General features: G+C 39.2%; 1 protein-coding gene across 5 annotated transcripts in view; it reads left to right on the forward strand.

Moving 5' to 3' along the window:
- The window catches only part of SLAMF9 (SLAM family member 9), a 32,238-nt gene that overhangs the window by 804 nt on the left and 4,587 nt on the right, over window positions 1-26,847 (forward strand). For 2 of the 5 annotated variants that reach the window (XM_074223115.1, XM_074223113.1), the window contains exons 2-4: window positions 22,068-22,178; window positions 23,540-23,881; window positions 26,183-26,452. In XM_074223115.1, coding sequence (XP_074079216.1) covers window positions 22,127-22,178; window positions 23,540-23,881; window positions 26,183-26,452 — 664 coding nt within the window. In that variant the 5' untranslated portion in view covers window positions 22,068-22,126. The other 3 variants (XM_074223117.1, XM_074223116.1, XM_074223114.1) reach the window with 3 other exon arrangements.

Consider the following 26,847-nt stretch of genomic DNA (forward strand, 5'->3'; position numbering starts at 1 on the left):
CTCCCCCCTCTACTAAATCCTCTGGTCTAATTTCCATCTGTATGATTCAATGGAAACTGTTCTCTGCAATATTACTAATGATCTCAATCAATAAATCTAATATCCTTTTCTTGGTGCCCATCTTTCTTGATCTCTCTGAAGCCTCTGACACTATTAAGCACCATCTTCTGGATGCTCTTTTTTATTTTGTGACATAACTCATTACTCTCAATTTTTTTCTGTTAGATCATCATCCAGGTCATACCTGTTTACTGTGGTTGACCTTCAAGGGTCTGTCATGGGCTGATTTTTCTTCTTCCACTATCTGTCTTGGAGATCTCATCAGTCCCCATGGATTCGATTATCTCTATGCAAAATGCATCCAGATCTTTATGTCTAACTCCAATTTCTTTTGACACTCCTGCATCACTAATAGTCTTTTAGACATCTCAAAGCCAACCTGTCCAAAATAGAACTACTTACTTTTTTCTCTAAAAATCATCCCCTCTTTTCTTATTACTTTGGAAGGTGTCACCATCCTCCCAGTCATCCAAATTCACAATATCAAGGTTGTCATTAACTCTTTATTCTTCCTCACCCCATATGTCCTATCTATCATCATTGCCACTTGTTCTTCACAATAGCCATATTGTATGTTATATACAGATATCATCCCTTCTCTCCAGTCACAGTCCTCACCCTGGTACAAGCTCTCAGGCAATGCCAAGCCTGAGCAAAGGTTATTAGATTTGACCATTATAGATCAATGGTAATTTTGTAGTAAAATAGCTTCAGTTAAGTCAGAAACCAGACTAGTATAGAGTGAAGAAGAGAGTAAGAGGGAAGAAAGTAAGGATATTGATGGTAAATGACTTCCTTCTCAGGAATTTAGTCATGAAAATGATGAAGGATATTAGATGATAGCTAATGGGAATGATCAGCTCAAGTGAGGGTTTTTTGAGGGAACCATGATATGTTTGTAGGCAATAGGAAAGCAGCCAGTAGATAGAAATTGAAAATAACTGAGAGATCTGAGTCTGTTCCATTGCAGTCTTTTAGAGCAGGCATCAAAATGTTTTGAATTTGCGGGACAAGAGAGTCTGAGCAAACATAAATGCTAAGGTCATAATTTTCTCCTTGCCCATCAAATCCTTTTAATAGGTATCTATAGCAGGCACAAACCTGATTATTGTGATTTTCATAATTGTTACCTTAGATCTGGAAAGAACCTTAATCATTATTCCACCTCCAACTTGTTTTTAAAGATAAGCAGATTGATATAAGCAGTGATATAATTTACCTGAGCAGAACCCAAGTCCTCTAGGCTCCCAATCCATTGTTCTCTCCCTTGTTTCCTGACTAGTCAAAAATTATAACTATTTAGAAAGGGGGAAACCAGTTCTTTCTTTTCACAATGATCTTCAGAGGACAAAATGAAATGATAAGAATAACTGTACTTGGAAAGTAAAAATGCTACAGTAATAACATTGGTCTTTGCTATTTTTATTAGTCTTTATAATCTAACCTCAATTATCTTTGCTAATGATGTGGGCCCAATTATGTAAAATTGAATAAACCAAAACATTGATAGATGGTTTTAGAAGATATTATATGGCTTGCTTTAGCTGTAGTTTTTACCTTCTTAATTACATTTTCCTTAGGCTGCTATTAAAGTTATTTTGGGTGGTCTGAACACATGCTAAATTATGGCAGAGAGCCCAGAAATTTACTAGGTAGGAAGAAGAAGGAGGTTGCTTGGCATTAATTCTTATCTTCATGCACATGGAGAATCATGTGATGTCAGCTGGGAATTTGAGAGCTAACTATTAAAATTGATTTATCTTAAATTAATAATAAAAATGCTAAAAAAATAAACATTTTTGTAGCACTTTAAGATATATATTTAATTTTGCTCATCATAACCCTAAGGTAAACCATACAGTAGTACTATGACCATTTTACAATTCAATCAGGCAAACAACAAGCCCTTAATAAGCACTTAATATGTGTTAGGAACTTTGTTAGGTTCTGGTGAAACATGCAAAAAGAAGTTGTCTCTTTTTAGCCTAGATAACACATGCATATTTAAGTGCATGCAAAATAGATAACAAGGAGGTAGTGTTGACTGATGGCCATAAGCATCTGGGAGGAACAGAAGGTTTCATGTAGAAAGTGCCACATTGGGGGCGCCTAGGTGGTGCAGTGGATAGAGCATCGGCCCTGGAGTCAGTAGTACTTGAGTTCAAATCTGACCTCAGACACTTAATAATTACCTAGCTGTGTGGCCTTGGGCAAGCCACTTAACCCCATTCATTGCCTTGCAAAAAAAAAAAAGAGTGTCACATGAACTATGTCTTGAAAGAGGCTAGGGATTCTCTGGAGATCAGCCGATGTGAATGCCTAAAAGATGGCATATGTTGTGGTATGTCCTTGTTCTAGAAGAGGACCATGACATCACAAAGGTGATGACATGAGTTGCAAATGAATTGGATTTAAAGACTATGAAAAGTCATATGGGAAACAATAAGATCAATTTGACTGGAATGGAGAGTGTAAGAAGGGGAGTACTATGTAATAAGACTGGGAAGGTAGATGGAGGATAAATTTTAAAGAAATTTAAATGTCAAATTTGTTGTCATTCAGTTTTAGTTGTGTCCAACTGTCCACGACCCTATTTAGAGCTTTCTTGGGAGAAATACCAGAATGGTTTGTTGTTTCCTTCTCCAGTTCCTTTTATAGATTAAGGAAACTGAAGCAAGCAGGATCACATAGTTAATAAGCATCTGAGGCCAGATTTGAACTCAGGAAGATGAGTCTTCATGACTCCAGGCCAGGACTTCTAACTTCTGTGCAAATTTGATGGGTTTATATTTTATTCTGGAATAATTATTCCAGAATAATTACTCCAATACTCCTGATAATTATTGAGTTAAGGAAGTGATATGATTAGGCTTGGGCTTTTGGAAAATCACTGGCATCTGTGTGGAAAAGAGCGAAGAAACTTGAGGTAGAGAGGCCAATTAGGAAACTTTTATTAGTAGTGATAAGGGTCATGTGAGTAGAAAGGCAACAAGTATAATAATCTTCCTGGAGATAAGATTTATCAACTGATTGGATTTTTAAGATGAGTGAGAATGAGAAGTCGAAGATGACAGAGCTTGAGACCTCAGTGACTGTAAGGATTGTGATACCTTCGACAGGAATAGGGAGATTCAGAGGAAAGATGAAAACATAAAGAGTTCTGGTTTTGACACATTGAGTTTGAGTTGCATTGGAGTCAATCCAGAGGGAAATGTTTAGTTTAAAAATGAAGGTCTAGAACTCAGGAGAGAGATTCATCAAGGAGAGTGCTACATCAGGAGAAATTTGTATCGGTTCTAGCTGGATGTGTGGATCTGGGAGTATATGAAAGAGAGATGAAATTAAGCAATAGGTGAAGTCACCAAGTGAGATTTGGCAGATAGATGAGAAGGGGGCCAAGGCCAGAACTTTGAGGTACACTCACAATTACCAGGCATGATAAGAATACTGATTCAATAAAAGAGAATGAGCAGGAGAGGTCAGATAGTAGGAGAAGCAAGGGGGAGCTGTGTAAATTGGGAAAATAATAATGCCTATCAACCTAAAAGGTTGTGAGCTCAAAGGAGATAGCACATAGAAAGTTTTTGGCAAATCTTAAAGGGAAAAATAAATGCTATTTTTCTCGCTCATTTCCCTAAGACCTGGGTTTAAAATCTTTCTTTGACACCTACTAACTAGTGTCAGCTTGGATAAGTCATTTAAATTCTCTACCTCAGTTTTCTCATCTATAAAATAGGGGGTTGGACTAGATGGCCAACTCTTTAGCTACCAACTTTTGGTCCTAAGATTAACTTTCTATAGTTTTCAGTTCTAGGGTCAGGACCTTTCAATCTAGGGAAATCCTGTCTTAAGATTTCCCTTTCAGTGATAACTAATAATTTGAGCACATACACCAACTGTTGTCAGTTGTAAGTAATATCCACTGAATTATGAGCACAAAACACACCCTCAGATCAAGTTAGTAATTCATGATAAGAAAATGATAGAAAAAAAGAATCATACAAATTCAGTTTCGTGGAAGGAATACTTTGGGTTAGAATTACAGTTGGAAGGGACTTTGGAAGTGATCTTAGCCTAACCCATGGCCCATGGGGTTCCACATTCATGGTGAACATCATGGTTGGCCTCAGTGAGCCTCCTTCTCTTATAGCATGAGAAGAAAGGTTGCACTAGGATCATTACTTGCTTGTTCTGGGAATTAGTGTTGCTACTTGGGGGAGTGAGGATTGGGGTGGGAGCAGAAAATGCCAAATTTGTCCAGACACAAGATAATTTTCCCCAAAATTTTTTGATATTTTATGTCTTGCTTTTAAAATTTGCTCTTTTAAAGTCTGCATGTTAATAATTTTTTTAAAATCTTGTTTTGATTTGACTTGATAACTAAAAATAATGTCACGATTAAATATTCAATTAATTACTTATTTTAAATTCTCTAATAAAAAAATTAGAGTGGTAAATACTCTAATGCAAAATGCTGTGTATGGGGAGGTGAGATGTGGATTCTGATTAAGCAAAGGAAACTGAGGAGTGGTTTAGACAGGAAAAAGAACTAACAGTGGCCGGAAAACTCAGGGACTGATTTTGTTTGCTCCTCATGTGTTTAGCTCTTACCTCTATCATCTGACTCCCAAATCTACAGATCCTTCTTTCTTTTTGTTTTTTAAAGCAAATGGGGATAAGTGACTTGCCCAAGGTCACACAGCTAGTAATTATCTGAGTACAGATTGAACTTAAGTCCTTCTTACAGGATCAGTGCCTTCTAGAGATCCTTCTTGTTAGTCTGGCTGGAATCATGATCTCAGAGCTATAGAAGTCTCTCAAAGTCTTTTATTTTCAACTATACCTCTTTGTTTCCCCTGACAAGTGGTCATTTGGCCCTTGCTTGAAGATTTCCAGTATGGTAGCCCATAAATTAAGCCTAAATCTACTTTTCAATAACTCACCAATTTCTGTGTCCTATGTGGACAAACTCTTTATGGAATATATATGTACTCAGACTCTTCCTCCAGACTTCCTCTATTGAGAAGATGATTGTCTTCTCAGGCTCAAAGCTTCAATTAAATTATCTTTTCATATTCCAGTTTGCCCCTCCCTCTTGCTGTCTTGGGAGGGGTTGTGTGTGACCCATGTGGAGAAAAAAGACTGATAGTTCCTCTCACCACCAACACCAATCATTCACAAATCAGTTTAGGTGAAGTAATTAGGGAACTCAAGAGAAAGACAGAAATTGGCAAACCGGGGCAGCTAGGTGGCAAATTGGATAGAGCACTGGCCCTGGAGTCAGGAATACCTGAGTTCAAATCCGTCCTCAGACCCTTAATAATGTGGCCTTGGGCAAGCCACTTAACCCCATTTGCCTTGCAAAAAAAATACCTTAAAAAAAAAAGAAGTTGGCAAACCATCTGAACTACCTTTCTTCAGGTCTGGGTGGATGTAACCCAAGTCCCTGAGTCAGATACTAGGAATAGTAGTCTTCCCAGATTACTGGCCCTGCTTTCAGCCCAGAATGAACAGCCATCATCTTGGAATCAACTCTTCTTCCCTATATTTCAGAAGTTGCTGAGTCTTGTAGGAGATAACCCAGCTCCTTTTCATTCCCACAGCTATACTGACTCAAGCTCTAATCATCTCTCCCCGGGACTCTTTTAAAAATAAATTTATTTTTCCAATTATATGTAAAGATAGTTTTCAACAATAATTTTTTGGTAAGGTTTTGAATTCCACATTTTTATCCCTCTCTCTTTCCTCCCTCCTTCCCCTGACAGAAAGGAATTTAATATAGGTTTTTAATTTATAATTATGCTAAATATACCTCCATATTATATTGTGAAACAAGAATCAGGACAAAAAAGAAAAACACGAGAGGGGAAAAATACATAAAACAAATTTTAAAAATTGAAATAGTAAGCTTTGGTCTGCCTTCAGACTCCATAGTTCCTTCTTTGTATGTGTTCAGTATTTTCTGTCACAAGTCCTTTAGAATTGTCTTTGATTATTGTACAACTGAGAAGAGCAAGTCCATCACAGTTGAGCATCATGCAATGCTGCTGTTAATGTGTACAATGTTCTTCTGGTTCTGCTCACTTCACTCAGTTTCAATTTATGCAAATCTTTCCAGGCTTTTCTTAAGTGCAGTCATTCATGAGTTCTTACAGAACAATAGTACTCCAACATATTCATATATCATAATTTATTCAGCCATTCCCTAATTGATGGACATCTTCTCAACGTCCAGTTCTTTGTCACTACAAAAAGAGTTGCTATAAATATTTTTGTACATGTATGTTCCCCTTGATTCTTGTTAAAAAGCCTCCTAACTTGTGTTTCTCCTTCTAGTCTCTTCCCATCCCCTAAATCACTGCCCAAATAATCTTCTTAAGGCACAGGTGATTGTTTCACTTTCCTGTTCAAACACCTTTAGGACTTTAGGAGTCCTTAGGCTCTATAACAGACTCCTAGGTTTCCTCATCTATAAAATGAGCTGGAAAAGGAAATGGCAAATCATTCCATTATCTCTGCCATGAAAAGCCCAAATGAGGTCATGAGGAGTCAATTGAACGACAGTGTGGCTCTTAAAAGATTTTCTATAGGGGTGGCTAGGTGGTGCAGTGAATAGAGCACTGGCCTTGGAGTCAGGAGTACCTGGGTTCAAATCTGACCTCAGACACTTAATAATTACCTAGCTGTGTGGCCTTGGGCAAGCCACTTAACCCCATTGCCTTGAAAAATCTAAAAAAAAAAGATCTGGCACTTTCCAGTCTTAATTTGCATTATTCCCAGCCATATGTTTACAATACAGGCAAATTGTATTAGGAGTTAGGTATTTTGGGGTGGCTAGGTGGTGCAGTGGATAGAGCACCGGCCTTGGAGCTAGGAGAACCTGAGTTCAAATGCGGCCTCAGACACTAGCTGTGTGGCCTTGGGCAAGCCACTTAATCCCATTGCCTTGCAAAAGAAAAAAGGTATTTTCCTGAACTCATTGTGCCTTCTCTAGTCTCAGTGCACTCACAGAATCTCCCAGTCTAGAATTTGTTATATCCTCATCTACTTCTTTTAAAATCCTCTTTAAGGCTTTACCTGGTCATCACCTACCCTCTGATCATCACCACCCCTTACTACCAACTGCAAATGTTCTCTCCTTCCTCAAATACTTGTTGGTTATTAAATTGATGGATTGATCTCTTTACCCTCTTAACTCCCTAACTTGTGTTATACTTTTTAAAGAAAATTATACTTTAACATAATTTAAAAAAAATATTTAGTTCCAAATTCCTTCTAGCCCCTCCTTCACATTGAGAAGGCAAGCAATATAATATCAGTTATACAAGTTATAACTAGTGTTATGTTTATGTATATAACTATGTATTACCATATGTAATATGTAGGGAGGGAGAGAATTTGAAACTCAAATTTTAAAGAAATGAATGTTAAAAATTTATGTGTAATTGGAAAAAATGAAATATTTTTTTAAATGCTTTCCCATTTATAAGTAGCTTACATTAGTCTAAAGCAGGGTTGTCCAACCTTAAGTTATTTTAGGGCCACATTAAAATAAAGGAATTATTCAAAGGTTGCACCCAGAATAAAAAATACAGTCCACGTTCAGTGAATATAGAGCTTTGTGAGGGCTTGGGCCCAAGGTTCTTAGATATAAAAGGTTGTCTCATAGCTTCTTAGAAAGTGGGAGAACACATATCATCAATGAATAATGAAAGTAAACACAAAACAAAGCCACAACATAATAATATAAAGGTAGGTTCATACTGACTAATCTGCACAGAAACAACACATCCCACAGATTGATTGAAAATTCCCCCCATATGCTCTGTTTGTAATACTGCTTAAAAACACTAAAGAAAATTAACATCAAGGAGATTATTTATTAATGATGAAACTAAAAAATCTAATACACATTCCACATAAATTATTATTTTTTTTCCACTCATGAAAATTAAAACTCATAGGCTGCCCCCAGCTGTATGTCAGCCCTGGTCTCAAAGGATATTGCTTGTGTTGTTGTTCAGTTGTTTTAGTTGTATATAACACTTTATGACCCCATTTGGAGTTCTCTTAGCAAAAACAATGGAATGGTTTGTCTTTTCTTTTTCCATTTCATTTTACAGATGAAGAAACTGAGGCAAACAGGGTTTAGTGACTTGCCCAGGGTCACTCAGGAAGTGTGTGAGATCAGATTTAATCTCAGGAAGATTAGTCTTTCTGACTCCAGGTCCAGCACTACCTATTGCATATGGGAATTCCAAATGGGATTCATGCCCACCCTCTTTCTGCCCACCCTCCTTCCCCCCACCCCCCAGCTCATTTTCAAAACAATGATAATATCTCCTATCTCTTTTGGGTCAAAACCTCTTCCCAGATTTTTATCCATTGTGCCATTAATAATACCAACAAGTAATGGAGGCATTTATCTGATTTAGCATGTATCAAAGACATGGACATATGTCCTTAGATATCTAAGGATGGGGGCAGCTAGGTGGCGCAGTGGATAGAGCACCAGCCCTGGAGTCAGGAGTACTTGAGTTCAAATCCTACCTCAGACACTTAATAATTGCCTAGCTGTATGACCTTGGGCAAACCACTTAACTCCATTGCCTTGAAAAAAAAAAGATATCTAAGAATTGCAATAAAGTAAAATCTGTCCTGCCTTCTATCTCTTCCTCCTTTTACCTGAGCAGGAAGGAATATAAGGGTAATGAGGAGCATCCTACAGGTCTTTGGGGAATTGAGGCTTTCAAACAATGAGAAGGAGTAGAGGGCTGAGAAGCAGCTAGCAACACAGACCTCACCAGCACCTCATTCAGCTCTCATTGATTTGTCCATTCCTCACTTCAATTTACCCCTGTCCCATAAGAGCAGTTTCAGGAGTCCAAAGAGTTTAGGGAAGGGGAAGTGTAGGTGGCTAGTTAGGGATCACATGCACAAGCTCGACCTTCCATTACCCTTTTTTTAACCCTGAAACATGTGAGATAAAGTCACTTCTGGTTTTTCTTTCCATGCAAGTCTCAATACTAAATTTTTTTATTTTCATTTTTATTTTTTAATACTAAATTTCAAACAAGCATAAAATCAAAAATACCCAAATTGGCAACTTCTAGTATCTGGTATCTCTATGATTACATTCACTAGGCAGCAGGCTAGGAGCAAAAAAATGGTATTTCTATGGCCAGCAAACCACCACAGCACTCTGCACATAGTAGATGCTTAATAAATTTCAGTTTCAGTTTAACTCATCTTTTTGGTCCTCAAATAGCAGATACAGGATGCTTCAGATAAAGAAGCCTGTTCTGATTTGGTAGAAGCTTTTATAACTAATTCTGCTTCCATAGCTTTCCAGGCCTCCAGTCTATTTATTCATTAGTTTAAGCCAATTATACTCCTCTATTAAGGAAGAGGAAAAACTTTTGTTTTCAGATGTACAAACCAATATCCTATTATGTAACTTTACCCTCTTCCCCACATGGGCCTTTGAGGGGAAAACTGTAGGGGAATGAAGAAAGAACATGATATAATCCTCTTGGACCATCAAAAAAAGATGATTTAAGACTTTCTTATTAGTTTTTCTTTTTTAACTTTATTATTATTATTATTATTATTACAATAATTTTGTGATAAGAGTAAACATACCCCCCCCCAAGAAATTTAGAAACCTCAAGAATAGAGAGAGAGAGAGAGAGAGAGAGAGAGAGAGAGAGAGAGAGAGAGAGAATGTACTTCAGTCTGTGTTCAGGTTTCAATGGCTCTGTCTCTGGGGTGGGTTGTTTTCTTTATCATAAGTCCACCAGAGAAGTTGCTTCAATATTTTTCCCACGGTTGCTATTGCTAGCTGTACCACTACTCTATTCCTCCCTATGCTCATTTATTCTATTTACTCTCTCCTTTCATCCTGGCCTTGTCCAAAAATATGTTGTATCTGAGTATCCTCTCCCTCAATCCCCCCTTCCCTCCCCCCATTCCCCCTTCCCCCCACCCCTTTCTTCTCATTTTCTCTAGGTTAAGATAGATTTCCTCACCCTCACCCTATTTTTGTTTTTTTAGGTTTTGCAAGGCAATGGGGTTAAGTGGCTTGCCCAAGGCCACACAGCTAGGTAATTACTAAGTGTCTGGGCCAGTGCTTTATCCACTGCATCACCTAGCCGCCCCTTTTCTCACCCTATTAAGTGTGTATGTCATTTCCTCTCTGAGCCATTTCTGATGAGAATGAAGGCTCACTCATTCCCCCCCTTATCTTCCCCCTTTCCACTCCATTGAAAAAGTTTTTTCTTGACTCTTATGTGAAATTTCTTAGCTTCTTCATCTCCTTTCTCTTCCTCCCAGTACTTTCCTTTATCACCCATTGACTCCATCTTTTTACTGTATTATACCATTGTATTCCACTCCTTCCTGTATCCTGTCTATATATGCTCCTTCTAACAGCTCTTATAAATGAGAAAGTTCATATGAGTTATCAATATCTTCTTCCCATGCAGGAATACAAACAGTTCAGTATCATTAAGTTCCTCATAGTTTAGTCCTTCTCATCCAACCCCCCCCCCCCCCATGGTTCACCAGAGTCCTGTACTTGGAGATCAAACTTTCTGTTCAGCTCTGGTTGTTTCAATAGGAAAGTGTGAAAGTCCCCTGTTTCACTGGAAGTCCATGTTTTCCCTTGAAAGAGGATGTTCAGTTTTGCTGGGTCGTTGATTCTTGGTTGTAAACCAAGATCTTTTGCCTTCTAGAATATTGTATTCCAATCCCTATGATCCCTTAATGTAGATGCTGCCAGATCCTGTGTAATCCTGACTATGGAACCTCAGTAGTTGAATTGTTTGTTTCTGGAAGCTTTTAGAATTTTCTCTTTGATTTGGGGGTTTGGGAATTTGGCTATAATATTCCTGGAAGTTTTTCTTTTGGGATCTCTTTTGGGGGTGACCAGTGAATTCTCTCAATTTCTATTTTACCCTCAAGCTTCTAGGATCTCAGGGCAATTTTGCTGTATGATTTCTTGAAATATGAAATCTAGGCTCTTCTCCTGATCATGGCTTTCAGATAGCCCAATAATTTTTAAATTATTTCTTCTAGATCTGTTTTTGAAGTCAGTTGTTTTTCTAATGAGATATTTTACATTTTCTTCTAATTTTTGTTTTTTTTTGGAAGAGTTTTATTTCTTCCTGATTTCTTGCAAAGTCATCAGCTTCCTTTAGTTCCATTCTGCATTTGAAGGAGTTATTTTCTTCAGAGAACTTTTTTTATCTCCTTTTCCAGCTGGCCAATTCTGCATTTTAAGGTGGTGTTCTCCTTATTTGCCTTTTGTTTTGCTTTTTCCATTAGGCCTAAACTGGTTTTTAACATAGTATTATTATTATTATTATTTTAATTTTTTGAAAGGCAATGGGGTTAAGTGTCTTGAAATATAGTATTTTCTTCAGTATTTTTTGTATTTCTTTCACCAAGCTGTTGATTTAGTTTTCATGATTTATCTGTATTGCTCTCATTTCTTCTCCCAATTTTCCCTCCACCTCCCTTAATTGCTTTTCTTTTTTTTGTGGTTGAATTTTTTTATTCTTTTTTATTTAAGATTTATTCTCGTTTTGTACAAATGTTTTTTTACATTAATAAAATATTCTTGTTTAAGAGTAAATGAAATACCCCCTCCTCCCCATAGATATAGATGTGCTCGAGCAATAAAGGGGAGAGAAAAAAATTAAAATTAAAAAAATAATAGTAATAATTGTAGGTATGGCCAGGTGGCACAATGGACAGAGCATCAGCCCTGGAGCCATGAACACCCAAGCCCACATCCGGCCCTGTACACCTAACTATCACCCAGCTGTGTGACATGCAAGCCACCCGAACTCCACTGCCCTGCAAAAATCAAAAGAAAAAAAGACCCAAAATAAAATAAAATAGTAATAATAGTAGGGGGTGGCTGGGTGGCGAACAGAATATCGGCCCCTGAGCCAGGAGCACCTGGGTCCAAATCTGGCCTCAGACACCCAACGGTCACCCCGTTATGCTGACCCAGGCAAGCCACCCAGCCCCACCTGCCCTGCACCCCCCCAAAATAATAACAACAAAAAATGTGCTTCAGTCTTTGTTTCAACACCAACAACTCTGTTGTGGGTGGATCACATTCTTTATGATAAGTCCATTGCAAAACTTACTTCCATATTTTTCCATCATTGCCATTGCTGATCTCAACTCCTTCCTTTCGTATTTCTCCACTACCATGTACTATATTTTCTCTTTCCTTTCACTCTGACATTGCTGTAGGGTACCTGAGTGATGCAGCAGACAGATCCCCAGCTCTGGGGTCAAGAGGCCCAGAGCCCCCATACCACCCCTTAGGCCCAGGATTCACCTGGCTCTATGGTCCTGGACAGGCCATCCAATCCCAGACCCTTGCAAGAAGTAAAAAAGAAAATGTGTTATATCTGATGACTCTACCCCCATGGTCCATCCTCTCCTCCATCATTCACAACCCCCCCTTTCCCCCTGTCCCCCACTTCTTATTCTAGATGTCTATACCCCATTGAGTATATATGCTGTTTCCTCTCCGAACCACCTCTGATGACTGCAAAGTTTCCCTCATTCCCCCTTGCCTTCCCCCCTTCCATATCATTGCAATAGCTCATTGTAATAAAGAAAAATCTTATTATATGAAATATCTTGGCCTATTCCCCCCTCTCCTTTTTGCTTTCTCCCATTACATTTCCCTTTTTTTCTATTGACTCCACTTATACAACATATTTTAACTTCAAATTCAGCTTTCTCCTGTGCTTCAACTATAAAAGCTCCCTCTACCTGCTCTATTAACTGTGAAGGTTCATATGAGTATTATCAGTGTCATTTTTCTATGCAGGAATACATGCAGTTCATCATCATTAAGTCCCGTATATTTTCCCCCTCTCCTCCAATCTTCATGCTTCACCCGAGTCCTGTATCTGAAAATCAAACCTTCTGTTCAGCTCTGGCTGTTCCAACAGGAACATTTGAAATTCCCCTGGTTCATTGTAAGTCCATCTTTTTCCCTGGAAGAGGACATTCAGCCTTGCTGGGTAGTTGATTCTCGGTTGCATTCTAAGCTCTTTTGCCTTCCGGTATATTATATTCCAAGCCCTACGAGCTTCCAATGTAGTTGCTACTAAGTCCTGTGAGATCCTGACTGCAGCTCCACGATATTTGGACTGTGTCCTTCTGGCTGCTTGTAATATTTTCTCTTTGACTTGGGAGTTCTGGAACTTGGCTATAATATTTCTAAGGGTTGGTTTTTTGGGATCTCTTTCTTGGGGGGATTGGTGGATTCTCTCCATTTCTATTTTGCCCTCTGCTTCTAGAATATCAGGGCAATTTTCCTGTAGTAATTCTTTGAAAATGATGTCAAGGCTCTTTTTCCTGATCATGACTTTCAGGTATTCCAATAATTTTTAAATTATCTTTCCTAAGTCTGTTTTCCATATCAGTTGTTTTTGCAATGAGATATTTCACATTTTCTTCTAATTTTTCATTTTTTTTTGGTTTTGAAGTATTGATTCTTGATTTCTGGTAAATTCATCAATCCCCTGAATCCTCTTCTTTGTCTGAATGATTTATTCTCCTCAGAGAGTTTTCTTATCTCTTTTTCTATCTGGCCAATTTTGCTTTTTAAAGCATTCTTCTCCTCAATAACTTTTTGAACTGTTTTATTCACTTGACCTAAGCTGGTTTTTAGCATGTTATTTTCTTCAGCATTTTTTTGGATTTCCTTGACTAGGCTGCTGACTTCATTTTCATGTTTTTCCTGCATCTCTCTCCTTTCTTTTCCCAGTTTTTCTTCCTACTCCCTCATATGATTTTCAGTCTTTTTTGAGCTCTGTTATAGCCTGAGCCCAATTTCTATTTTTCTTGGAGTCTTTAGATGTAGGAGCTTGTGCTTGCTCATCTTCATACTGAGTGTTTTGATCTTTCTTGGGCTCATATGTGAAATATTTCTCAATGGTGTTCCTCTTTTTCCTCTGCTTGCTCATTTTGCCAGCCTTAGCCTGGTTTTGGGGTGCTTCCTGAGCTTTTGGGACACTCCCACAAGGATGTCAGTGTGTGAGGCTCTGTCCTCTCTCCTGGTCTGTGAATGACCATATGCATCCCCCTCTGCCATGGGGCTGAGGTTGGGGGGGCCCTGCTGTTCTATGGGGGGCCTAGACTGCGATCAGGATCTGAATGTGGTCAGAGCCCCAGAGTCCTGTTCCAGGGGCAGGCCTAGGCAGTCTCTCTCTTCACTTCCCTCCCTCAGCTCAATGGGCTCATGTCCTGGGAGTTCCTGCTTACCAGCTCCGCCTGCTTCTGTTCCTGGATCTGGGCTGCGGAAAGACCACTTGTTTGCTGTGTGCCCTGAGGGCTCAGAGGTTCCCCTGTGTTCCCCCACTTTGTGCCCTGGTGTTCCCCAGGGAGTGTAGCTCAGGAGACTCCCCCGCTGCTGTGAGCTGGGCTCCCAGTGCCATGGGACTGCCTCAAGGAGGCTGAAGTTCTTTCCTCTGGTGGGCCACCCCTCTGGTGGGTCACCCCTCTGGCGGGCTGCCCCTCCAACCCTGGGGAGTAGAGCCTTTCTGCTCTTTTCCAGGTTACCTTGAGTAGGAGAACTGCTTCACTAGGTCCCTCTGTGGGTTCTGTCTCTCAAAAGTTTAATTAGAGTCCTTAACTTATGAGTTTTATGATTGAGCGTCTAAGACGTGATCCTTTCTTGTCTCCATCTTGGCTCTGCCCCCACCTTAATTGCTTTTCAAAGTCTTATTTTGAGCTCATCCATAGTCTGAGTCCATTTTCTGTTTCTTTTGGAGGTTTTGGATGCAGAAGCTTTGATTTTGTTGTCATCTGAGTATGTGTTTTGAGCTTCCATGGGACTAAAGTAAATCTCTATGGTCAGATTCTTCTTTTTCTGTTGTTTACTCATTTACTCAGCCCAAGACCAATTTGAAGCACTTTCAAGGCTTTGGGTGTTTTTTAGGGGGGGATAACCCATTGGGACCTTCACTACTATAAGTCTTATGCTTTCTTGCCTGTGCTTTGATATGTAGATGACCCCCCCCCCCCACACACACACTTCCCTCTGCCCTGGAGCTGTAAGGAGAAGTCCTGCTTGGCTACTTAGTATGGAAGCCCAAACTGCAACCTGTATCTGAGTATGGGCTAGTAGCAGAGTCCTATCCTGAGGGAGAGCAGAGAAATCTCTACAGTCTTCTCTGACCCCCTTACCCTCTGTGGGCTTTGCTTTAGGGGTACAGGCTGGTTTATCCAGATTCTCTGGTGCTCCTCACTCCACACTCATTCTGGTACAGCAGAATTCTCTCTGCCACTTCAAGCTGTCTGGGGCTTGTGCTGGGACCAGGGCTTTTTCCAACATCCAGTCTTGGTGAAACACACCTTTCCTGCAGAACCTCCAAGTTATCTTGGACTGGGAAAATGTATCACTCAGTCTTTCTGTGGGTTCTGCCCCTCTAAATTTTGGCTAGAGTCATAATTTTTTGACTTTTGGAGTTTGGGGGGTAAGGAGTTCCTGGGGAAATGTTGCCTTCAAGCTGCCATCTTGGCTCCACCCCCTCATTAATTAGTTTTAATAACTCCAGGAGGGATTAAATTCTCAAAATAGAATACAAGGGTGGATTAGGAAGGAACATTCTAATTAAAGTCTCTTCTAACTCTGAGATTCTATGCATAGTTCATTATTTGAGAGAGAATTAATACATAATTCCTGAATTCTCCTCCTGCTATATGTCTCATCCATGCTGACTCTTGGTTCATCTGGGTGAGTTTAGGAAGGATACTTTCCATGACACCTATCTTCAAATATGTGAAGGATTGGCACATGGAAGAAATTAGACTGGTTCTATTCCACCCAAGAGGGGTTAACTCTGTGGAAGTTGAAAAGTGGCAAGATTTTGTAGGACATGAGTGTGATCCATGACACAGGACTCCCTAAGTCCTGGGCTCATGTGCAGTCTTGAGGATTCACCCTCTAAATGGTCCTTTTCTCTTTGATTAATCCTCATTCCAAGTAAATTTTCCAATATGCTGAGATATGGGTTTCTACAATATGGCTAACATGAGTCCTCAGCTCCTATACTAATAAGTACTGATTCAACAGATGCAAATTTACTGTAGGAAAACCTTTATTTCATCCCATAGAAAATGCAAAGGATCAAGAGAACTCATAGAATCCTATAAAAATAAACAGAACATATACAAATAACAAAAAGGATTCACAGTGACCTATAAATAGATATTCAAAACACATGAAGCAAAGTAGTTCTGCTCAGAAGGAAATGAGCATGGAACTTCCATCAAGACAACTCTGCCAAGTATTTCTTCTGCCCCAAGAAAGCCATTAATAGCTCCTTTGGGGAGGAAACTGCATTGCATAGTTTTACCCTTCTCACTCACTATAGAATATGAGGTTCATTCTGGTGTTTGGATTGGTTTGTGCCCCAAATAAGGGAAAAGGCAGAAGAGAGTCAAACAGAAGCTCTTTTCTTAACAGATGCTTTTTTTGAGGAGTCTGATGAGCCCTAGCCAACCAATCACCTTAGGGGGAACTCCAATCAAAATTCAATTAATATCCTAGATCCTGGCTACCAATTAGGTGTCTTTGTTCTCTTAACAAGATATCACTGAGCATGACTAGACTCTTATATCATATAACTGATGGGGGGGTTGGCAACCTTTTTTAAGAACAAACTTCTCAATAATTGGAACAGCCCCAAAGTGATTTGGATTGATCCAAGATCCAGCAAGCTCTTTGCTACTGAAGGTTTGTCATGTGATTTGCTGTTTCTGACACACAACTTTCCTCCTCCTGACTCTTGTGCCTTTGGCATAGGGGATTCTTCTGTGAAAAAATGGTTCTCAACATCCCCACCTTCTGTACAAAATCTCCCCTAATTATTTCTCCTGCTAGTACTCTCTTCTCCTTGGAAGTTATTTCTTAATACTTCATGTGCGTGTGTCTTTGAGCTGCTAGGGTTTATCATATAGTATATTCCACTGAGCAAGAGATTTAATATATGTGAGTTGAAATAAATTGGAATGGTTTGTTGTAGAAAGAATTCTTGTTTAGGTACAAGTTGGGCTAGAAATGGATGCATTTATGGAGTATGCTTTGCTAATCTAAATTTAATGGTACAGTAGAAAGGACACTGGCTCTGGGGAGAGGACTCAAGTTCTAGATCTGCCCCTGACATTTACTAACTATATGACCTTTGACAAGTCACTTGACCACTTTGATCCTCAGTATCTTCATTTGTAATATGAGGGGCTTGGATTAGATGGCCCCTGAGGTCTCTTCTAGCAACTTTAACTTTCTTTTAATACTTTTATTTTACTAATGTCTTTCCAAAGCAAATTAACCTTCCTAAATTAACATTTAAATAGCACTTTGAGGTTTGCAAAGTGCTTTATAACCATTATCTCCCTTGATCCTCACAACTCTAGGAGGAAGCTGTTATTGCCAACCCAATTTTACAGATGAGGAAATTGAGGCAAAACAGATGAAATGACTTTCTCAGAATTCACACAACTAGATTAGTGTCTGATTCCTACCTAATTCAGTTCTCTGTCCACTGTGCCCTTACACTGTCATCAGCTAATTTAGAAATTTCATCTCTTTCAGAAGTTTCTATTTTTTAAAACTAGCATTCAAGAGCACTGACAGTATCAGAGCTTTGCCCTCTGCCTTATCAGTTTAGTAGCCTAGAAGTAAAGAAATACCTAGCCTGGTTTTAGCAGGTACCTGAATTCATGAACAAGAACAGATTTTTGATGTAAGTGAGAAACTATGCTGAGAATTAACTAGAAAGCAACCCTGCTGGGCCTAGAGACAGGAAGACCTGAATTCAAATCCAGCCTCAGATACTTAATAGTCATCTTGGACAACTCACTCAATCTTCTGTCTCAGTTTCCTTAACTAGCTACAATGGCATGGTTGTTGTAAAGACAAAATTTTTGTACAAGACCCTTAACACTGTGTAAATACTTATTTCTTTCCCCCTAACATACTAAATTGTACCAGTCTGTTGTAGCTGCTTTTTTAAATAAAAAACAACAAAGCAACCAATGAGGTTTAAAATCACTAGACCTTTATTCGATGAATTTTAACTCTCAGAGGGAAAGTTGCTTAGCCATAGACATATGTAAGGTATAGTGAGGTAATGAAAAGAAAGAGACTGGAGGAAGGATAAATCTGTTATTGCTTGCCCTGAAGAGACAAAGATATTGCTGCAATCTGTAGCTTAACAAGAGAGAAAAGAGGAAAAAGGTCATGGGGGAAGCCCCACCCTTTCTTGATCTAGCATCCAGATTCAACCAAAAATTCAGACCTTCTCCACTCTGGGGAAGGCTGGCATACCCTTCATTGGCTGAAACAGCAAGGCTGTTGCCCAACAGAGAAGATGGCTAGTTTTGTAGTAAGGCACAGGGGCTCCCCTCAGGCAAGTCTGACTAGCTATTTGTCATAACCTCTGATGTCACAGGAGAGTAGTTTTGGACTAATACCTACTATGTGCCAGTCATTGTGTCAAGTGGTTTTATATTTTGTTTTTTTTACAAATATTACCTCATTTGCTCTTCACAACAACCTGGGAGGTAAGGACTTTATTTTCCTCATTTCTTACAGTTGAGGAAACTAAAGCAAATAGAGGTTAAGTGATTTGCTTAAGGACACATAGCTAGTAGGTGTCTATGACTGGATCTGAACTCAAGTTTTTTCTGGCTTCTGGCCCAGTATTCTATCCTTTGGGTTACTCAGCTGCCCAGGTAGGCATGAATTAGCTAATTAAGGTGAAATTTCCAACCAGGAAGAGACCAGATATGTTCAGTTTTAGATAAAGGGCAGGAAGTGGGGTAAGAGGCAAGACATGAAGTTACTTGGATGGATGATGGAAGCAAGAGGATATCTAGAGTAGAGACAAACTATTTCAAGAACAGCTGGGATCAGAAAACTTGAGGATTTTTAGATTACTGTAGAAAGAATAAGGAAAAACCACATGCCATAATCCAGAACTGCCCCTTTACTTCAAAGTGTAAAAACTGGGAACTATTGAAGAGAGGCAAGTGAGAGCTATTACATGTCAGTCCCACAGCAGTCTCCAATCCATCTTCCTCACAGGCATGGGGAACTTCCAGTCATATTGGTGTAGTGTTGCTGAGGCAACCACAGGCAGAACTAGAAATTCAATAAATGTAGGAGCTTTTTAAGCATTTTAATTAAATGTTTTACCAAATATAGCCCATGAATGATGTTATAAATATCCAAATGACCCTTGGCAATAAAAAAGTTCCATACCCCTAGAGAGAGATTGTTAATGGAAGACCTATTGGCCAGGTGATCCTGAGAAAATCATTTAGCATCGCAGTGCTATGACTCTAATTCACCCCAAGACCATAAAAGAGATGTTAATCTTCACTGGTAGATGAAATAACTTTTAAGATTTCCCTATAGCAATGAAACCATCAATCCAATCAGTTTGTCTCTCTCTCTCTCTCTCTCTCTCTCTCTATATATATATATATATATATATATATATATATATATATATATATAATATACACATTGGTGAAATACTGATTTTATATATGTAGACATATACATATATATATATCATTTTATCATCTATCATCTATATCAATTATCTGTCTATCTCCATACACACACACACACACACACACACACACACATTGTGAATAAAGGAATAATCTAACAGTTGGGAAAGTCTTGCCCAGAGGAAATCACTTAACTGCTCTGTACGCTGGGAAATTTTCTAACACTATAATTGCAGAGAAGGTCCCAATCAGCATTAGTAGAGGAAATTCTTATATCAAATTAAATCAAAGATCTAGTCTCTATTCCTAATTTCAATATATTTGTAGAGAGGGAAGTCAAATATTTATTTGATGCCTACTATGTGTCAGGCACTATATGAAGTGCTGGGAATACAAATACAAAAAAGGCAGCCCTTACCCTTTAGTAGGTGTCTAGGACTGGATCTGAACTCAAGTTGTTCTGGCTCCTTGCCCAGTATGCTATCCTTTGGGTTATCTGAATTCATGAACAAGAACAGATTTTTGATGTAAGTGAGAAACTATGCTGAGAATTAACTAGAAAGCAACCCTGCTGGGCCTAGAGACAGGAAGACCTGAATTCAGATCCAATACTTAATAGTCATCTTGGGCTAATCTAAATTTAATAGTACAATAGAAAGGGCACTGGATCTGGAGAGAGGACTTAAGTTCTAGGTCTGCCTCTGATATTTATTAACTGTATGACCTTGGACAAGTCACTTGACCACCTTGATCCTCAGTTTCCTCATTTGTAATATGAGGGGCTTGGATTAGATGGCTCCTGATGTCTCTTCTAGCAACTTTAACGTTCTTCTAATACTTTTATTTTACTAATGTCTTTCCAAAGCAAATTAACTTTCCTAAATTAACATTTAAATAGCACTTTGAGGTTTGCTTGCAATCTAATGGGGGGGGGGGGTAACATATAATAGGAGGGATCAGAAAATGAGACCAGATAACAGCTACTGATGAGAACTAAGGGTCAGACAGATAACAGCTACTGATGAGAACTAAGGGTCAGTAGTCTTGTCAGAAATTCCCAACTTTGCTCTTTTGCATAAAATAGAGGTTTCTGGAGAGAACTTAAAACAATTTCTTTACCGATATCCTTTGGTTCTTTTTCTATTTAAGGAAGTAGAGAAGGACATATGATGAATTCTAAAAAAGCCAAAATGAGTTTCTAATTATAATCTAGACAGCAACTGAACAAAAATTCAGGGAAGACAGTAGAGAAGGCAGTTAAAAGTTTAGTTCTGAGAAGAAATCATAATAGGAAGAACTCAGGAGTTGTTAACAGAAAAATTCTAAGAATAGGTCAAAGGACAGATCTGAATTTAGTCTGATTCTATCATCTGTTGTAGCCTAGTTTTGGAAAAAAGCTAAGCCTTAGTCATTAACAGAGAACACTAAAGAAAGCTTCATAGCTATTGGTTGAGTGTGCTGATAGACAGGTCTAAAGCGAAGCTTCATAGCTATTGGTTAAGAAAACAGACCCTTATCTCCCCTCATCTTGACAATTGCAATGATCTAATTGGCCTTTCTCACTTGCCTCCTCTCATCCATTCTTTATACAACTACTAAAATAAGTTTTCTTGAGTCATATTCTGATCTCCTACTCAATAGATCAATCATAGTGGCTCCCTATTACCTCTAAGATAACAGTATTGCATACCATACTATGCATAGCACTCTTGTGTGTAATTTTTCTCTGTGTAACTCTGGGCTATAACAAGGTATTGTTGATTGATTGTAGATGTTGAACAAATACCTGTTAATTAATTGAGTGATGACTGAATAGAACTGTAAAACTCAGTGGCAAGGAAATGTCAACCATTCTGAAAAATAGTGGGATAACAATGAATTGAATAAAACAATTTCTCAGTGCTTAAAGATCTGCAAAACACTTTGCTTATAACATTTATGTAGAGAGCATAAATATTTCTATTTTACTTATGGGGAAACTAAGGCATAGAGCATTGAAGTGATTCCTGCAGGACCACACCACTGTGCAAGGGACTTGAATCCAGGTCTTCTAAACCCAAGACCAGTGTACTTTCTCCTACCTACCAGATGCCTCTCCATGTTGCCTGCCAAATGAAAGAATTATAATAATGGCTATGTTAATTAAAAGGAAAAGAAATTACAGTAAGCCAAGCTAGTCAGCATGAATATTATGGAGAAGATAGGATTGACTTCTGAAAAAGAGTGAGGTGAAAATTGGGTCAAAATCAAGATTAAAAAATCTGATCCTGAAAGGGTTTGTTTCTCAAATTCAGAGGTAGGGGAGGGGAAAACCAGACTTTTTGGTATAAACAGAGGAAGTTAGAGAACTGCTAGGGATGGGCTCATTTCCCTTTTACCAACTCCATCAGTCAATAGTTCTCTATCTCTCTCTCTCTGTTCCTTTTGACTGACCATCTCCTCTTTAGTGTGCCCTACAGCTCCTGAGACATTGTCTTCTGGAGTCAGATCCTAGGGCATTTCCAGGATGAAGGTCCCTCCTTGGCTCTTCTTCCTAATGCTTCTCCAACCCCAGAAAGGTAAGTGAGCATGTCCCATTTCTCTCCTGCGCCCACCCCTCTCTTTTCCCTTTTGCTAAGACTTCCTCTGGTATCTAAAGTGTCTAAGGGTATAAGAGTGGTTGGGAAGAGGATGTTGTTAGCCTCAATGGAGAATTCATTCCTTCAAGGTCCTTTCTCTTGGCTCCAGCTGCACTGGAGAACAGTTTGTCTCTTTTGCCTCTCTATAGTCTTTGAGGCTATCTTACTGTGTAGGAGAACTACAGGGCAGTTTTAAATGAATAGAGTTTGAGATGTATGAAGAAGACTAAAAACCTTGAGTAAAACAAGTAGGAAAAATAGTTCCCACATGATATTAAAGCTGGAAGGACTTTAAAGAGTACTAACCCTTTCATTTTATAAATGGGAGAAGCCTGCCTCTAAAACAACCAGGATTCTCTGACTGAGCTGCCTCAGTCTCATGGAAGTATTAGGAGAGGCAAATTCTCACCAGGTCCCAGCAATCTTTTAGTATCCTGCTTAATGACCACTCCATGCAGAAAGACTTCTTATATTTAAATCATTCTGGACTTCTTTGATTTGTTAATGAACATTACCTCAGATAAACTATCTGGGAAACATATTTCTTTGAAAACCCAGATAGCAGGTCACCAGATAATAATCAATTAGCATCTCTTTATTAATCATACATTATGCTGCTAGGCTCTTGGGGAACAGGAGATACCTGTTCTCAAAGGGCTTGCATATGCCCCATTCACTGCATACACATGCACACATATCTATACATGTATATACATGATGCCTACATGTGTGTTACATATATTTACTTTTATAAATATTTAGAGATTCTTAGGATGACAGAGCTGGTAGGAACCATGAGTCATAGACTATAGGATATCAAAGCCAGAAAGAATCCTCAGAGAAGAATCTTTAGACTCTATTATAGAAGATTCCTTTAGATTGTAAACTTCTTGAGGGCAGGAACTGTCTTTTTTCTTGATTGTATCCCCAATACTTAACACAGTTGACTAGATTGGATTGGATTGGATTGGATCTCATCAAAGGAAACTTGTTGACCTTAGGCTGCGAACTTCACCTGAGCCAGAATGGGGCCAGGTTGATGTTTCCAAGATAGAAGGTTGGATTTGGAGTCAGGAAGACCTGGTTTCAAATTCTGCCTCTGGCACTTTCTAGTTGTATGACCTTAGACAAGTCACTTAACCTTTCTCAGGCCCAAATTCTTTACCTGTAAAATGGGAATAATATCTCTATCACTTGCTTCAAAGAATTGTTTTGGAGTTTAAATTAGAAAGTACATGTAAATCACTTCGCAAAATTTAAAGCATTATAAAAATAGCAGTTGTGCTTATTATATCAAACAGGAGGAGGACAATCTGGAGAAGACCCTGACACAGAGCAGTTCATGGCAGTCCTGGGGGAGACAATCATCCTCCCCATAAACATCCCAGAAAGTGAACAAATTGATAAAATTGTTTGGAGTTTTGAATCGCCAATTGCCACCATTAAAGAAAGAGCCAAAGGGAAGTCACCCACCATCGAAATATCTGACCCTCACTACAAGGTCCTAGTGAACAGATCTGATCAACTATACTCCCTGCAGATCAGCAACCTCAGTAAAGAGGATGAGGGAATCTACTCAGCAAATATTATTACGAAGGATCCTTTGGGCACCATCACTCGGAAGTTCACTCTACGCATCTACAGTGAGTTTGGTGGTCTGGGCACCTGATGTCTGATTTCCCTGATGCTTATTCAAGGAGCTGATTCTGGGAGGTGGACAGAATGGGGGGGGAAGGGGCCCCTCTGGGGATCCTGTCCTTTACCTTCCTTTTATCTTGGCTTACCCTGTGACTGATCCCTCACCAGTTGGATTTGCCCAGATTCCCACTGTCAATCAAGGAAACATCCAAAGTCTCTGTTCCAGGTCCATGGGAGTGTTAGGCAGGGACCCCAAACATGCACACACAAGTTTAAATAGCTCATAGGATAACTGATCTGGGCAAGACCTTGAGGTCAGTGAAAGACCTCATTATAAAAATGTAGAAACAGACTCAGAGAAGGCTGTGATAGTCCAAAGTTACAGAGGCCATAAATATACAGTTGTTGATCAAGCCCAGTATTCAAAACAGGTTTCCCATTCAATCCACCCCACTAATCTGTCATAGTGCCAAGAGCTGAAAACCTGTGTTCTTTGTGAATGAATGGTTTGTACCTTCCATCCTCTGAGGTCACATATATCACAGCAGCCCCTCTATTTTGTTAGAGATGAAACCTCTCTTATACAACCTTTTGTTTCTTTGAGTATCTTTTTTAAAATTTATTTTTATTAAAGATATTATTTGAGTTTTACAGCTTTCCCCCAATCTTACTCCCCCCCCATGGAAAGCAATCTGCTAGTCTTTACTTTGTTTCCATGTTGTACCTTGATCCAAATTGAGTGTGATGAGAGAGAAATCATATCCTTAAAGAAGAGACAAGAAGTCTAAGAGGTAACAAGATCAGACAATAAGATATCTGTTTTTTTCTAAATTAAAGGGAATAGTTCTTGAACTTTGTTCATACTCCACAATTGTTCCTGATTGTTGCACTGATGGAATGAGCAAGTCCTTCAAGGTTGAACATCACCTCCATATTAGGGTGTACAGTGTTTTTCTGGTTCTGCTCAGCATCAGTTCATGCATCCCTCCAGGCTTCCCTGAAATCCTGTCCCTCCTGGTTTCTAATAGAACAATAGTGTTCCATGACATACATATACCACAGTTTGCTAAGCCATTCCCCAATTGAAGGACATTTACTGGATTTCCAATTCTTTGCCACCACAAACAGGGCTGCTATAAATATTTTTGTACAAGTAATGTTTTTACCCTTTTTCCTCATCTCTTCAGGATATAGACACAGTAGTGGTATTGCTGGGTCAAAGGGCATGCACATTTTTGTTGCCCTTTGGGCATAGTTCCAAATAGCTCTCCAGAAAGGTTGGATGAATTCACAGCTCCACCTTTCTTTGAGTATCTTAACAAAAAGGAAACAACCCTGTTAACATGAACACATAGTTGTACATGTAGAAAGAATAGGTAGGTGGTCAGCTAAATGGCAATGTTGAAAAGTCTTTCCCTCAGCACTTCCCCAGTGTATTCTCACTGACTAAAATTCCACTATTAGAAATTCACTGGGGCGGCTAGGTGGCGTAGTGGATAAAGCACCGGCCTTAGAGTCAGGAGTACCTGGGTTCAAATCCGGTCTCAGACACTTAATAATTACCTAGCTGTGTGGCCTTGGGTAAGCCACTTAACCCCATTTGCCTTGCAAAAAAAAAAAAAAGAAATTCACTTTTGGATGCCCTTATCTACTTCCCCATCTAGCTGCCCCTTGAAATGAATTCTTAAGGAGAAACAACCAACTTCCAGAGAGGGAAGCTGATGTCCTTTTACCTGACTCTGTGGGATCATGCAGGTGTAAGACCATATCTTAGTGACACCTCTTAAAGTGTTACATACAGAGTCTATAATAGTCTAGAGTACTATAGAAATCAGATTAAAATGTTATTGGAAAAATTTTATTTTTTTTATTTTTAAAAACTTTTAAAAATAAAAATATAGGACAGCTAGGTGGTGCAGTGGAGAGAGCACCTGCCCAGGAGACAGGAGGACCTGAGTTCAAAGCCAGCCTCAGACACTTGATAATTACCTAGCTGTGTGACCTTAGGCAAGTCACTTAATTCCATTGCCTTCCAAACCCCCAAAAAACAAACAAAAATATAATAGGCTATAGTTAATGTTTTCTAGGTCAATATGCAAGCTGCAGAGATTTTTTATGTACAGTTAAGCAACCTCCCTTTGACTCCACTGATCTCATCTACAGTCATCTAACAGCTAAGGAAACTGAGGCACATAAGAAATGACTTATCCAGGTTCACACAGAGAGTAAAATGGCAGACCTAAGATTGGAATTGAGATTTGATAGGTATCGATTCTTGATTCCAAGGTATTCATACTCTTTTTCAGGACAACTTCCAAAGCCCAAAATTGCCATACACTTGGAGATCTCAGAAGAGTCCTTGTGCAATGTCACTTTAAAATGTCACGTGGATGGGAAAGGAGATGATGAGGAGTTCGGCTGGTCTCCCCTGGGACCAAGAGCAATTGTTTCTGATGGGGGCTCTGTTCTTCACCTCTCCTGGAAGCCTGGAGACAGTGATTTCACCTGTACTTGCATTGTCAGAAACCCTGTCAGCCTCAGTTCCAACTCCCTCCAAGCTGGGAAGTTCTGTACAGGTAACGATCATCTCCGTGGACACCTCCCTAGAACCAAGAAAATGTCCTGAGTAATTTCAGGGAATGGGCTTCAGAAGGAAGTTTGGTTTTGTTGGTATCACTTTCTCTCAGGTGAAGCTTATTTGAAATAGACCCCCCCCCCTTCCCCAAAACATTGCTGGATAAAACTGGGCCTTTCTCCTCAAAACCCTCCACAATGGAATGTACTGGGAGGAAGGGAAAGAAGAGTTGAATGAACTAAGTTATTTCACATAGAAGAGGCAAGAAAAAGCTTTTGCAGGAGTGGGAAAGAGGGGGAAAGTGAGGGGGAGTGAGTGAGCCTTCACTCTCATTGGAAGTGGTTCAGAGGATATAAAAATTTCTCAATAGGATATAGCAATCTATCTTTAAAGGAA

The sequence above is a fragment of the Macrotis lagotis genome, chromosome 2, assembly GCF_037893015.1.
Source record: "Macrotis lagotis isolate mMagLag1 chromosome 2, bilby.v1.9.chrom.fasta, whole genome shotgun sequence".
Classification (NCBI taxonomy): Eukaryota; Metazoa; Chordata; class Mammalia; order Peramelemorphia; family Peramelidae; genus Macrotis; species Macrotis lagotis.